Raw genomic sequence first — 15,901 nt, 5'->3', positions numbered from 1 at the left:
GGTTCGAATCGCTTCCCCTTTGGTTCTGACCGCCGGACGTATTTCAGTAGCGATATAGACAAGACGAGATCAGTGGTTGGGTGCAAAGAAAACCAACGTTTATTGAAATGAAGAATAAATTGCTATACAGTGAAATAATTATGAATACAGCACACTTTTACTTAACGGGGAGGAGAAAAGACGGACACATCGAGGGAAAATTGACTAAAATTACAATTTAACAAAATTCCCCTTTAGTTCCCACCCCTTATACCTATCTAGGTTGCCTTGTAATGGGCCAGAAAGTTTATGCTCACCAGTCTACGATGTTGAGACGCCTGCTCCGTGCCCTGCAGTCTGCCTTGGATTTTTCACCGCCCGAAGTAGAGATACCCCAGTAATTCAAAAGTAACTGCTGGTATTCCACTTCTTTGGGCGGGCTGTGACGGTCCTCTTGAAGGCAGGGCACCGGAGGCGAGGCGGTAGCGAGAGAGAATGGCTTCCTGAGGGGCTACCTTTATACCCCATTGGGAGCCCTTATCTTCGCGCCCAAATCTGGACGTATCTGGGTTACACAAAAGGGACCAATCTGTCCCCATTGACCGTAATGGGTTTGAATGCGTTTCCCATTTGTTTAACTGGTTTGTGAATGGAGCTGTCCCAGTTTGAAAAATGTCCCGCTGGTTTCTTGAGTGCTCGGTAAACAGTACTTCAGTGCTCGTGTAAACAATCCTTTGTCCTGTGAGTGCTCGGTAAACAGTACTTGAGTGCTCGTGTAAACAATCCTTTGTTCTGTGGTTACAGCCTAACCGCAACTAGATTGACAGCAATCACTTAAGCCCTTGAGTCAACCATGTTGAAACTTCCTAACCGCAGTTGATTGACAGCTTCAAGTACCTTGCGCCAGCCCGTGCTGGGAGATCCTGCTTTTATATTCATTCAGGCTGTCTTTTCTCTTTTGCCACGAGGCCGGCTACAGCCATCTTTAATGTCCTGGGTTTTTAAAGTCCATTCCAACCAGGTTTTCTTTAATCAAATAATCTTCGGGGGCTGCCAAAATTTTGTGAACCTTACACTGTTTCCTAACTCATGCTTTCTGTAGCTTGTTACTTTATCTATGACATAGTGGAAGAATAGAATGGGAGAAAAATGGGGCCGGTGCAAACGTTGTCACGTTCTCATCCACGAAAATTTTCATATTTTTTTAAGCACAATTTCCGGCTGTGGTGTGAGGCCCAACCTGACATTGTAATCACTTCGCTCTCCTCAGACACTTTCGAAATTTCTGCCGTGACCCCCTCCGCACCCCCCAGCCTCAGCGTTCCATCTCCTGCCTCCCTGAACGTGTTGTTGTGTCTGAGATCTGTGCCCATCTCTCTGCTTGAATTTCCCCAATCAGGTTCCCACTCCAGCCCTGAAGCAGACCTTGTCGAGGTCACCTCTGTGACTGAGCAATGGTGCACTATCCTTCCTCGACCTCTCTGCAGCCTTTGACATGGTCAACCATACCATCATCTTTCAACAGCTCTCCTCCGTTGGTCCAGCTCGGGTTGTTTTGTAGATGTGAAAGGTACTTTATAAATGCAAGTTTCTTTTTTTTTCTCCCTTTTTTTTGTCATTTGCAGCGACGTCACCATTTCTGTGTGTACATTGCTTCCTGTCCCATCATTTTTTTTTGTTTGATTTCTGAAACCTGTTTCCATCATCACTTACCAAGTTGATTCTGTGTCTGTCTATCAGTACGCTTATGGTGCAGGTACTTCAGTGTCATGGCTACTGGAAACCTTTTCCAGACATTGCACATCAGCTGGTAACAGCAGGCAGTAACTGTTTAATGTCTATCCATCACAGAATCTAATGACAGTGTATTTGGCCAGTGACTTGTCATTTCTTTAAATTATACCATCTCATATCCTGCTTTTTAGGTTTAAAATAAAATGAAAATATAGGCTTACAACCTACAATAGCCAGCCTCTTGTTTAAGCTCAATTAGGTAATCTGTTCAGTCTTGTTTTGAAGTTGTTTAAATGTTCCTTCAATTATCTAGTATGGTCCCGATTCAGAATTGGCCCTCAGTCCGCTGAGTCTTGCTGTTTACTTGAGTTTTGAATGAACGGAAGGGTACCCAAAATTGGGAAATAGTATAAATTAGAAGAAAACTAACACTGACAGGTCTTAGATTAAATGTTTTTCAACTATCAGTCCTGATTAATGTCTGGTAACTTTGGGATGTGAAGCTCATTTCATTGGCTGCAGCGCAATGACCTGTTTCTAAAATGAATGCTCAGTGATTTGATGAATTTAGTACTTAACCTGCTAATAAGCAGTGATTAGCAGAGAATTACATTACATCTTTTCATACTCTGGTTATATTTTGGAAGCACTTTGCATGTCAAAAATTAGATTAACCATGCATTTGTGGGTCAAATCATTGATGTTAGCGTAGTTATATTCTTCAAAACTTTTCTGTGCCAAAATACTGATTTTTTTTTTACATGGTTGTGCTGTGGGAGGGAAGCTATTTCTTTAATGTCAAAATGTTTAATTGCCAATGGAACCACTTTGTTTAGAAGTTACCACACGGAAGTAGGCCATTCGGCTCAACCAGTCCACATGGATTTTACCCTCCACATGGACCAATAGTTCAAATCATATTTACCCACCCTGTTTCCATATCCCTTCGTAGAAACACATAGAAGTTACTTCATTTCCTCTCAAATGGAAGTTCCCAATGTGGCCATCAGTGCCATCCAGAGATGGCCTATAAAAATCAGTTAATTTGTTTCATTAGCAATAATAACCTTCATTGGGACATTTTTACTCTCAGCATCTATGATCACAATTTAATAAGTCACTGCATATAATAAACATTGTGATGTGTCAAAGGAACAATAATAATTGAATATCCATAGTACAGTTTGTTTGAAAGTTCACTTCTCCGAGCTGTTTTCTGGACAATTTAGCCTTTCAGAAAACCACTACCATGGTCAAATTTGAGCGAGACCGACCCTTGTTACGTTGTAAAGTTGATATATCAATAGAAGGGGGAGAGGGACAAAATCACCCATCTGTCACACTTCTATTCCTTAACAAGGTCACCAACTAACTCTGTGGCCGTGATTTCCCTTACCTCAGCAGGTCCGGTGCGACCAGGGTCGGTGGTGGATTGTGACCCCGCTGCTGGCTCCAGCCCGCTGTTCAAAGTGATTGTATGCCGATTGGGCTTGTTATGCCCGCCCAGCGCGTTTCCCGGCCAATTGAAGGAAGCGGGTCTGATGACGTCACTTGATGCGTCATCAGCCGGTTTCCTTAAAGGGACCATGCGCAAATTAATTTTGACAGTTGTGCTGGTCAGTGTTCTACAGCATTGCGTTGCTGCAAACACTGACAAGCACTGCACAGAGGTGCACGGCTGCACCCAGGCTCTCCCATGACTCCCTCCATATGCATATGGAGGGAGTCACTGCACACAGGGAGGTCCTCTTCCCTTCCAATGGGCGGATGAGACCTCCCCAGGAGATCAACGCAGCCTGGTTGCACATTGCACAGGAGGACACAAGCAGGGATGTCGTTAGCAGGACCAGGCTGCAGTGGCGCAAACCTTTCAATGATCTCAGTAGATCACGAAACATTACTGCAAAGCCACAATCAACCTCGTCCTGCTGTGCCACTCATCACATCCCCATCACTCTGCCTTCCCTACCCTACTCCTGCACATCTTTACTCTCACCAACTTACCTTGCACCTCCACCCATCCCTCTCTATCTACATTATCACTTCCCCACCTCACTAGCCACCCCGCACACTCGCCCTCATCCTAGTGCAATCATACCAACTAACAACACACAATGGTAGACACGTGGGTGTTTTAGCCAATGTTCATGTGAAGTTTATGTTAATGTGTTGTCAAACATTGAAATCTTTATTTTTAGCACTTTGTGGTGTTGGACAGATTTGTGTGCACCTTTGGAAGTGGCTTAGTGAGTTGCAGTGAATAGTGAGACATAACAGTACCTCGCCCCCCCCCCGCAATGGCGATGAGTGTGGAAGGAATGGCTTGAGCATTGTAGGGATGCTTTATGGTGTTGGTGTGGGGTGGTGCCAACCTGGTGCATCACGTGGCAGCCAGGGTGTACAGCGTCAAGTGAAATAAATCGGGCTATGGTGAGGCCATCCCTGGCCACCCGGCCAGCTGTGTGGTCAGGTACTGATGCCCTTTGTCCTGTGCAGCATCAGTTGATTGCGGAGAAGGTTGGTGGTGTTGTTGTTGCTGCTGGTGTTGGGGCTGATAATGGTGGGATTTTGAGGACCAAGGTGAGATAGTTTCAAGGGTTACGATGTTGATGTAATAGATGGCAGGTGAAGTTGAGATGACAGAATCGATCTGTCAATGGTGAGAGAGGTTGTTCCAATGAGGTGACACTGGATAGAGAGTTTGCTCCAAACACTTGCAACCTGCATAAAGCTCAATCTGTCTTCCAAATGCTGTAAGCAACAGCTTCTGAGCTTGGAAAGTGAGCAGCTGTGAGATGGGAGCTTTTATAGCACATTTGCAGATGTCAAGTAAAGAAATTATCTCATTGATGACAGACCCAACATCTGGGAAACTAGCATGGTGGCGGGTTGACAGCGGGTTCCCTACCTGCTGTCAATTTTTTTCCCCACCAAACACACCCGCTGACCCCCTGAAAAATTCCCGTGTGTGTGTTGTCTACATGAACTTTTGTTTGTCACGCTCTGTGGCACTGTTGTCAACTTTGCCATTATATGAATTCCTTTTTCTATATTTATGAAGGAAACAGCCTTTGTAAACTTGTCTAAATAATATTGCAGCCTCCCACCTGTGATGGTGCTATTGTGCCTCAGTTTTACGTCTCCTAGCCCCTCTGTTTGCACTGCAGTAAATCTCCTACGCCCGGACTAATTCTACTTCTCCGCTTCCCAAAGTACCGTCTTACTATTCAATCCAAACAATGACTGGATGAGTTACATGACTGCAGTAAGGTTTTAGTATTGCTTTGTAGTAAGTGAAAGCAGTAGCTAGTTTTGCAACATCTTATTTATCTTTCCTCTGATTACAGTGTGGTGATATTGGTCTCTGCCTCTCATCCTTCAGGTACATTTGCTATTTTATTTAAAGCAACTTTAATTTTAATAGAAATTCTAAGTATTTTTCAAGTCTCTTTTTCATAGTTTAGTTTTTAGATTATTTAGCACATATTTTCGTTACATGCTCTAAGTATCCCATTTACCTTGCTTTAGATTCCTGCAGTGCACATTTTTGTAGTTTTGACTGAATTAAAGCATCTACGTGGCACATATTTTCAATTGTTGCACATTACTCACATTGGTAGTCCTCATAAGTATGCAAAAATTGGAGTCTTATGACACAAGTAGGACCCTGATGTGATTTTAACTCGCAGTCGCGTGAGTCTAGACTAGTGCCAGGGCTGCTGGAAAAACCTGGCAGCAAACAGGATCGGGGCCAGAAAAGGCTCAGCTGGATAAGTTGTTTTAATAAAAAAAAGTAATGGTTTACTTGTGCGCCAGATGGAGCTGGAGTGCTCCTCGGTGGTCCCACAAGGAAACTTTGGACCTCCTTTGTCCAGGCTTTCCTCCCCCTTCCCTCGACTGCAATTGCCTCTCCACACCCCTTAACCACTTGCCTTAGTGCTAGGGACCATCACACTTGGGTCCTCGATGGCGGCCTCCTACCGTCTGAAATCCCGCCCCCACCTGCCGGCCACCTACTGATTCCCATTGAATTTGGATCTCAAATGTGGAAATGAGGCCCGGGAGTTAAGATCGCTCCAGGCCTCCTGCGGCACCATGACGTGATCTTGCCGCTCACCCCAGCCTACACACATTGCACTTGCGTCGGAGTCGAAATCAAGGCTATTGTTTCACAGATATTGGGGAAAATTTTAAATCCAACCATCAGGAAACTGATGGGATAAGGTGCAACGCTGGATTTACAACCTGCACGATTTTTATTCTCCACTGAAGCCAATGGTGAGTAATATTGGGTGGGGTGTAAAACTGGCATTCTACCCGATCCCATGGGTTTCTCACCCGGTGAATTAAGTTAAAGTGACCCCCCCCATTCAGTGAGTTAAGTTTCCTGTTTTAGTTACATCAGATGGATACATACATGAAAAATGTGGTGAAGGTAATTCTACAGTTGTGTTAATGTCACTTCGGCAATAACTGTTTCTTTAAAGCTAGCCAATGAAGGAAAACAAAACAACCTGCGCAAAGGATTGCAAAATTTTACATTAAAACACTAGTTAGGCCTCAGCTAGAGTACTGCGTGCAGTTCTGGTCACCACATTACAGGAAAGATGTGATTGCACTAGAGAGGGTACAGAGGAGATTTACGAGGATGTTGCCGGGAGTAGAGAATCTTAGCTTTGGGGAAAGATTGGATAGGCTGGGGTTGTTTTCTTTGGAACAGAGGAGGCTGAGGGGAGATTTAATTGAGGTGTATAAAATTATGAGGGGCCTAGATAGAGTGGATAGGAAGGACCTATTTCCCTTAGCAAAGTGGTCAACAACCAGGGGGCATAGATTTAAAGTAATTGGTAGGAGGTTTAGAGGAGATTTGAGGGGAAATTTCTTCACCCAGAGGGTGGTGGGGGTCTGGAACTCGCTGCTTGAAAGGGTGGTAGAGGCAGAAACCTTCATCACATTTAAAAAGTGCTTGGATGGGCACTTGAAGTGCCGTAACCTACAGGGCTACGGACCAAGAGGTGGGAAGTGGGATTAGGCTGGATAGCTCTTTGTCGGCCGGCGCGGAAATGATGGGCCGAAAAGTCCACCTTCCATGCTGTAAATTTCTATGATACACCACAGCAGTGGATGAAGGAGTGTTAATATATTGGAGGCACTGTAAGAGGCTTTGCACTTCATGTGACATTGTGCAGCTCACTCTGGGAGTGCTTGTTCATTTTATTGGGTTAGAGCACTTTCACCCAGCTGACCTTTCAGATTCCGCCTGAAATGTCTGAAGTGCTCCTTCCTTCAGTGTTTCTTAAAGATCCTGGCCTAGCGTTTCCTCCAGTTTGTGCTGGTTTTATCAGTGCAATCCGCTTGAAATCGGCCAAACCAGCGCAAAGGATCGCAAAATTCTAAGCACAAATTATGTCGAGCATAATTCAAGTTTCCACGGTCTTCAATGCTGGTTTAAAAAACATTGTGCTGGGAGCCGGCTGTGCCCACAAAACTTCCCCCCCCCCCCCCCCCCCCCCGATCAAAATAATGACCATGGCGAGGTTCCGCTGACTGCGCTCGCTTGCAGCTGCTTGAGGAGGGTCTTCAGATTGCGATTCTTTTTTTGGTGTGCAGGCACCCATCATCATGTGATTCCAGCCTTCCTGCAGTGACCAATCGTTTCAGCAAGGTACAAGCCTACAGATAATAGTTTATTTAAATTGAGCCTTATATGTGTTAAATAGTTTTAAATATAGTCATATTTACATTATTACCTCCTTATATTGCTAGGAGTTTCCGCGTTGTTTTTTTTTGTGATTTATAATCGAAAGTCTAAAATAGCACATTTTCTTGTCATCCCTCTGGTATAATGCTGGAGGAGAGAGAGCTGTCGAGGCTCAACGAGGTGGAGAGTTCACCCCATCTGTAGCTACTCCACTCGTGTTTACAGGCCTCGCTCGAGTTACGAGGAGATGTCAGAGGAGCTGGTCATGTGCCATCTGCGCTTCACCAAGGTGGCATTCAGCCAGCTCTGCGATTTACTGTGGGAGAACCTGAGGCCTCGATCATCGACTAGCACGGCCATCACCATGGCGATGAAGCTTACAACAGCTTTAAATGTTTATCGGAGTGACTCGTTCCAGGCATCGACGGGGGAAATCTGTGCCCGCTCAGCCAAAGGGCAGTGAAGGGCAGCATCTGGCAGGTGACTGACACCCTGTTCTGCAGGGTAAGTTACTTTATTACATTTGATGTAACGCTCGTGCAGCAGCGGCAGAGGTCACTGGAGTTTTATAGAATATTTGGCTTCCCGAAGGTGCTTGGAGCAATCAGTGGCTCTGACATGGCATTGAAGGTCACCTGTGAGGACGCACAGAGCTACCTGAATAGAAAGGGATTCCAGTCCCTTGGGGCTGGATTTTGCCAGCCGAGATGAGTTGGGGGCGGGACTGCTGCCTTCCGGGTTCTAGTCCCGCCCCCAGCGACGTATGACGAACCCACGCTATTTTCCCTTGATTGGCCTTGTTAAGCCCGCCCTGTGGGCTTACCGGCCAATTAAGGGAAAGCCGGTGACTGATGACATCAGCGTATGTTGCGTCATCTGTTGAAAATTGTTTGACAGATGAATTGTCAGCGTTTGACAGCTTTGAGAAGCTGTCAAACACTGACGATCTCTGTTCTAAGGTGAGCCCTTGCACAAAGGCTTGCCAAGACCCCTCTCCTCCGCAGAAAACAGATGGCTGCTGAATCTGAGAATGCCGCAGCCATTCTGTCATCTCTGCCGTTGAGATGAGGCAACTCCAGATCCTCAACGGTTGAAGCCTGCAGGAAGAAGCAAAGGTAAGGAAACTTTTTCCAAAACTTAACACTCACCTCTCCTACTTACCTGTCCATACTTGCACCCATCACTCTCCTCTACAGCTGACATATCGACCCCCGCAGACCCACTGCTCGCCTCGCTGACCCTGGCGAGGTTCGCAGCCGTCGGGAAGCCCGCAATTGCAGGTGTAAAATGGGGAAAAGCCTCAAAACTGCCTGTTAACTATCTGTAAACAGGCAGTTAATTGGCTCTAATCCCCTTCCTGCCTCGAGGAGACGGGTCCCTGCGCAACTTGGAAGATGGCACGGAGGCAGGTTGGGAGCGGGGTTGGTACCCGCTCCCATTTTCCCAGCAGTCCCACCTCCAAACCCGCCTCCTCAGGACTGGTAAAATCCAGCCCATTGTGTTCAGTTAGTGTGCAAACTGTCTGTGAATACTCCATGTGAATGCAATGCAAGCTGGATCAGCGCGTGAATCATTGAGAGTAACTCGGACATAGCTTGCATATTCAGGAAAGGTGATCGACCTGATGGTTGCCTAATTAGAGGCAAGGCCTACCTTGGCTGTCATGGCTGATGACTCCATTTTGAGCACCACAAAATGAGACGGAAGTGTAATTTACTGTAGCCCATGTCTCCACCAGACAGATCGAGGAGAGAGCCATTGGGGCCTGAAAAGCTGCTTCAGGTGCTTGGATAGATCTGGGGGTGTACTGCAGTATTCCCCAGAGAGAATGGCCAGGATCATCAGAGTGTGCTGCGCCTTGCATAACTTCGCTCTCTCAAGCAAGGTCTGGACCGGGAGAGGATCACATTGAGCTAAATGTCATGCCTCAGGAACTGGAGCTGGGGGCTGCTGAGCTTGCACAGGAGGCACCCTCTCAACAGGGCAGGGCTGCCAGAGCATGGCTTATAGAGCACATTTTGACAGAATGAGCCACACCTCATGCCCCCTCCCACCTGTCCCTGTACTGAGAGCAGAGGAAGACTCTGACACTGAGATTTAAAAAATCAAGCGATTTATTACAATCTCCAATTGTTAATGTTAAATTAATCTAATTTTCCAGTTCAAAAATATAGTTAAAATCTATTTGTTGCAGCATATTTAAATTTTTAAAAACATTTTATAAACATTCTTCGAAACAAGAAGAGTGGATATATTTATTTAGAAATGTAAACAGATTGGAAAGTACAAAAATTCAACGTTAAGCGTGCAAACAATTATTCAAAAAAATCTTTAAAAAACTGCAAACAAATAACTAATAAAAGTACAGTTAATGCTCTATCAGTTTCCTTCTTGGACGACAAGGAGGAGAGAATGGAGATAATAGAGACAAGAAAAAGTTCCCCCATCATTCTCGAGGCACCTCGCTTGGCTCCTGTGCTCCGATGAGCTCTTCTACCTGCTGCCCCCCTGCACTGTCTACCAGCCACTGGATGGCGCATCTACCTGTGGTGTGGAGGAATGTCGTTCTGATGAGCCATGGGCCTAAGACTCGCAGACTTTTACGCCCGACTGCTCCTGGAGAAGAGATGCTGCTGCCTGTGTCCCAGAATTGAGATCTTGAGCCACTTTGTGCGGCTTGCAGTGTACCGCTGGCAACGTGCCTACTGCTCGAAGGCTGGAGTCCAGGGTGGTGCTGCCACCCATGGAGGTGGAAGCATCAGCCACATGGACCCTACGATGCAATCCACCAGTGCAGAGTTCACCGACAAGCTTGTCAACCGCTGTGATGGGTGGAATGATGCCCCGCAAGGTCTCATTGACAGGCTGTAAGACCTCACTTACGACAACCTCCAGTCTGTCTCCTAAGGCCTGAATATCCATTGAGTTAGGGGCCCTAGCTTCTGCATTACTGTCCCCTTACAGAGGACCTGCCGGATTGCCCAAGGCAGCAGTCAACTGTTGGATAGGCTCATGGACTACAGCCGTTGTCTGTTCAGTGTTGTTGCAGATCTGCACAGCACATTGAGACCAGGCCTGCAAGGTTGTCCAGTGTGTCCTTGATGGAGGACAGGGAATTCATCCCCCTCTGTTGCTCCATCACCAGATGCCGCCTCATCTCAGCAGACAGCATTTCAGGCTCTGCTTACTCACTGTTTTGTCTCCGCCATCTGGCCCGTCTCACCAGAGAGGCAGATACATCCTCCACCTCCAAGTATCCTACCTCCATAGTGCTGCTGGAGTCAGACGCCCGTAAGCTACTGTGGCCCAGAGTCACACTCCAAGCATGGTCATGTGTGTCCATGCTGGTGCCAGTTTAAGGAGAGTCGGTTGATGGTCTCTCTGCTTGGGGCTGGCCTAAGGGTGGGGTTGAGGGGTCAATCCCAGGAAGGAGTGTTGGTGAGGATCCCTGGCTTCCCATTGGTCCTTCATAGGGCACGAGCTGTCTCTCTCCCTCCATCTCCCACTGGAGCTGCTCCGCCTCACTTTCCCACACACGTGCCCCTCCTCCAGCGGAATCGCGTTTGATCTTTTTTAGCTGCAGGGGGAAAAAACAGATGATTCGAATGTTTATATTGCAAGGAAAGAAAGGGGAGTGGTGTGGATGGCAACCCTCTGCCAATGTCTTATATGAAAGAAAGAAAGACTTGCATTTATATAGCACCTTTCACGACCGCCGCACATCCCAAAGCGCTTTACAACCAATGAAGTACTTTTTGAAGCGTAGTCACTGTTGTAAAGTAGGAAACATGGCAGCCAAATTGCGCAAGGTCCCACAAGCAGCAATGTGATAATGACCAGATAACCTGTTTAAGTGATGTTGGTTGAGGGATAAATATAGCGGTTGTTAGGACTCTTCCCAACCTGCCTGGGCCTGCGTCACAGCCACGACGGTGCGTCTCCCCAGCAGCTCCAATGTCTTCTGCTCATGTGAGAACAACACCTTGAGGCTTAGGATGCCCCCACCAGTCTTTGCCCTCTCCCGGGCATTATGCGCATTCTTGGCCTGCAAAGACAAAATTAAAAGATTCAAATGTGTGGTGAGCAATTCCAGCGAGCTGCTGCTATTCGTATATCAAGAGAGAAGGGTTCAGTCCTCTCCGACAGATTGTTTTTGTCCTGTTACTTCACCTGAGTCCGACAAATGTCTTACCTTCTCCGACCTTGTCAGGTCATTAAATTTCTTCCGGCACTGAACCGCCGTCCTGGAGATCAACACTGACCCTTATCTGCCACCTCCCTCCAGGCGTGCCTCCTCACTGTCCTAGATGAGGCAGGGCCTGCAGGTCATCACGAGCAAAGTTGTAGACCCTCTTGCAGCCATTCCTAATTTTCTTTGAGTCAGTCATCTGCAGGTAGGGAAAAATTACACTTCTTTCAGACTGCTTGGCACACGACTCATGTTTGCAAACCCTCTCGCCGCTCTTGAAACTTTGCATTATTAATTTAAATTATAGATGAATGCAGTTTTTAATATCAATTTGCACACTGCTCAGATTGCAAATTCTCATTTCTCTTAAAACTTTGCATTATTAATTTAAAATTAATCAGATCCATGCATTCCTTAAATCAATTTGCACACTACTCCGATTGAAAATACTCATCACTGCTCTTAAACCTTGTGTGATTTAAATTATAATTAATTAAAATTAAATTTAAATCAAATCAATCGGATTAGTGCATTCCTTAAATCAGTTTGCACATTGTTCAGATTGATAATACTCATCACTGTTCTTAAAGCTTTTGCATGATTAAAATTAATCAATAATTAAAGTTAAAGTAAAATCAATCAGGTCAGTGCAGTTCCTTAAATCAATTAGTGCAGTTCTCAGATTGAAATCATTCACTACTGCCATACATTAAATCAATCAATAAGATAAGTCAGGCCACATGGCATTTTTTTCCCCAAAGAGAGAGGCATGTCCTTTTACCTTTTTCTCTTTAGCCTCACTCAGAAGTTGTAATTTTCAGAGTGGCTTTTATATGACTCCTCCCCAGATACTTGCGACCGACTGACTCTGTGCCCAGTTACTTGTTGATTTTGTCCATTCACACTGCTCCGTTGTGCTGATTCACTGGAACATAAGACGTAGGAGCAGGAGTAGGTCGAGCCTGCTCCGCCATTCAGTAAGATCATGGCTGATCTGATCTTGGCCCCAACTCCACTTCCCTGCCCACTCCCCACAACCCTTGACTCCCTTATCGTTCAAAAATCTGTCTCTCTCCACCTTAAATATATTCAATGACCCAGCCTCCACAGCTCTCTGGGGAAGAGAATTCCAAAGATTCACGACCCTCAGAGAAGAAATTCCTCCTCATTTCCAATTTAAAAGGGTGCCCCCTTATTCTGAAATTATGCCCCCCAGTTCTAGATTCCCCCACGAGGGGAAACTACCTCTCTGCATCTACCCTCTCAAGCCCCTTCAGAATCTTATGTTTCAATAAGATCCCCTCTCATTCTTCTAAACTCCAATGAGTATAGGCCCAACCTGCTTAACCTTTCTTCATAAGACAACCCCTTCATCTCCGGAATCAACCTTGTGAACCTTCTCTGAAATGCAAGTATATCCTTCCTTAAATAAGGAGACCAAAACTGTACGCAGTACTCCAGGTGTGGTTTCACCAACGCCCTGTACAGTTGTAACAGGACTTCCCTACTTTTATACTCCATTCCCTTTGCAATAAAAGCCAACACTCCATTTGCCTTCCTAATTACTTTCTGTACCTGCAGGCTAACTTTTTGTGATTCATGTACAAGGACCCCCAGATCCCTCTGTACCTCAGCATTTTGTAATCTCTCCCCATTTAAATAATAATTAGCTTTTTTATTTTTCCTACCAAATTGTATAACCTCACATTTTCCCACATTAAACTCCATCTGCCAGATTTTTGCCCACTCACTTAGCCTACCTATGTCCCTTTGGAGATTCTTTGCGTCCTCCACACAATTTGCTTTCCCACCTATCTTTGTATCATCAGCAAATTTGGCTACATTACACTCGATCCCTTCATCCAAGTCATTAATATAGATTGTAAATAGTTGAGGCCCCAGCACTGATCCCTGCGGCACCCCACTAGTTACAGCCTGCCAACCTGAAAATGGCCCATTTATCCCAACTCTCTCTGTTTTCTGTTAGTTAGCCAATCCTCTATCCATGCTAATATATTACCCCCAACCCCGTGAGCTCTTATCTTGTGTAGTAACCTTTTATGTGGCACCTTATCAAATGCCTTCTGGAAATCCAAATACACGACATCTACTGGTTCCCCTTTATCTACCCTGCTCGTTACATCCTCAAAGAACTCCAGCAGATTTGTCAAACATTATTTCCCGTTCATAAAACCATGCTGACTCTGTGTGACTATATTATGATTTCCTTAATGATGGACTCCAGCATTTCCCAATGACAGATGTTAGGCTAACTGGTCAATAGTTTTCTGCTTTCTGTCTCCCTCCTTTCTTAAATAGGGGCGTTACATTTGCGGTTTTCCAGTCCACTGGGACCGCTCCAGAATCCCAGGAATTTTGGTAGATTACAACCAATGCATCCACTATCTCTGCAGCCACCTCTTTTAAGACTCCAGGATGCAGGCCATCAGGTCCAGGGGACTTGTCAGCCTTTAGTCCCATTAGTTTGCCAGTACTTTCTCTCTAGTGATGGTGATTGTTTTAAGTTCCCCCTCTTGTAAAACTTGTATTTGGCTATATGCAAATGTGTTTGGGTGGTAACTTGAGCCATAACTTCACATCGGATAAATAGCGTGATTTCAAGCATAATTTGTGCCCGATTTCGCTCAAAGCAGAAAGTCTAACCCATTGTTAATTTCTTATTAAATGGGAGCGGGCAGTCTCTATTACAATCTTAGCAGGCACAAGTTCACAACACAAACCCTTCTGTAATCTGGCAGTAGTTAAGAGATCTCACTCCATAAATAAAGGGCCTAGAAAACAGGCCAATTGTAGAGGGATGTTCTGAAATGAGGCAGTGTACGGGGAGTCTACACTTCACCCAACATAACAACAGAAAATGCTGGAAAAACTCAGCAGGCCAGGCCCCTTAGTAGAGGGGTCAATAACTAGGGGGCATAGATTCAAGGTAAAGGGAGGGAGGTTTAGAGGGGATTTGAGAAAGAACTTTTTCACCCAGAGGGTGGTTGGAGTCTGGAACTCACTGCCTGAAAGGGTTGTGGAGGCAGAAACCCTCACAACATTTAAGAAGCATTTGGATGAGCATTTGAAATGCCATAGCATACAAGGCTACGGGCCAAATGCTGGAATATGGGATTAGATTAGACAGGGCTTGATGGCCGGCATGGACACGATGGGCCGAAGGGCCTCTATCTGTGCTGTATTACTCTATGACTCTATGACTCTATGACTCTATGACTAACATCCGTGGCGGGAGAAATTATAGTCGACGTTTCGGGTGAACCCTTTTTCAAAACTGGAAATGAAATGAAATAGATCGAAGGCAGGGCTGCGATAGAACAAAAGAAGTAAAAAGACATTAAGAGGTATTCAAAACCAGACGAGCTGGTAATAGGACAGTGGAGACAAAAGACGGCTCAGATTAGGTGTGAAGTGTACTGGCAGGATGAGAGACAGCTGCCATGTGGGAGAGAGGGGGAAAAAAAGGAAAAGGGGGGGGAAAAAAAATATAAGTAAAAATGTAATAGGGGCCGAGGTTATGATTTGAAATTGTTGAACTCAATATTGAGACCGGAAGGCTGCAAAGTGCCTAATCGGAAGATGAGGTGTCTCATCCTGCCATTACACTTCACACCTAATCTGAGCCGTCTTTTGTCTCCACTGTCCTATTACCATCTCGTCTGGTTTTGAATACCTCTTAATGTCTTTTTACTTCTTTTGTTCTATCGCAGCCCTGCCTTCGATCTATTTCATTTCATTTCCAGTTTTGAAAAAGGGTTCACCCGAAACGTCGACTATAATTTCTCTCCACGGATGTTGCCTGGCCTGCTGAGTTTTTCCAGCATTTTCTGTTATTTCGGATTTCCAGCATCTGCAGTATTTTGCTATCTTCACCCAACATGTTAGGCCTGATTCTGGGCCCTGGCGTTTTCTTGCGCCAGTTTGAATTTTCATTCATTCCCCAGGACATGTAAAATTACAACAATATCAGCCAAAATGTGCAGTAGTAGTAACTCCCTTTGTAGTTCTGTTCTTAACTCGTATCTCTGTAATAATATGTAACAAAAGACACCCACATTCTACATTTTGAATGTTCAGTTTTGTGCTACACAATAGCAGAAATAAAAGCCTCATCCAGAATGTGTCCCGATCTATTTCCATTGTGCATTTCTCATGGATCAAAGAAAATAATTAATTTGGTGCACTGCGGCAGCAAATTCTTGTCTCATTATAAATCCATTATTTAATGAGTAGTATATTGATATAAAGGCTTGAATATCTACACACTGTTTTGACAC

General features: G+C 45.3%; 1 protein-coding gene across 5 annotated transcripts in view; it reads left to right on the top strand.

Annotated features, from left to right (window-relative positions):
- slc35d4 (solute carrier family 35 member D4) overlaps window positions 1–15,901 on the top strand; it is a 289,967-nt gene that overhangs the window by 64,128 nt on the left and 209,938 nt on the right. For all 5 annotated transcript variants that reach the window (XR_015078978.1, XM_085992599.1, XM_085992598.1 and 2 more), the window contains exon 11: window positions 5,061–5,095. Coding sequence is in view for 4 of the 5 variants with exons in the window: in XM_085992599.1 (XP_085848725.1) it covers window positions 5,061–5,095 (35 nt within the window). In the remaining variant the exon portion in view is untranslated. The remainder of the gene's footprint in view (window positions 1–5,060; window positions 5,096–15,901) is intronic.

Source organism: Somniosus microcephalus, chromosome 7 (assembly GCF_052327205.1).
Source record: "Somniosus microcephalus isolate GS21.2 chromosome 7, FLI_Smic_1.0, whole genome shotgun sequence".
NCBI classification, from domain to species: domain Eukaryota; kingdom Metazoa; phylum Chordata; class Chondrichthyes; order Squaliformes; family Somniosidae; genus Somniosus; species Somniosus microcephalus.
The sequence above is the reverse complement of the archived record's forward strand: the minus strand, read 5'-3'. Positions and strand labels throughout refer to the sequence as shown.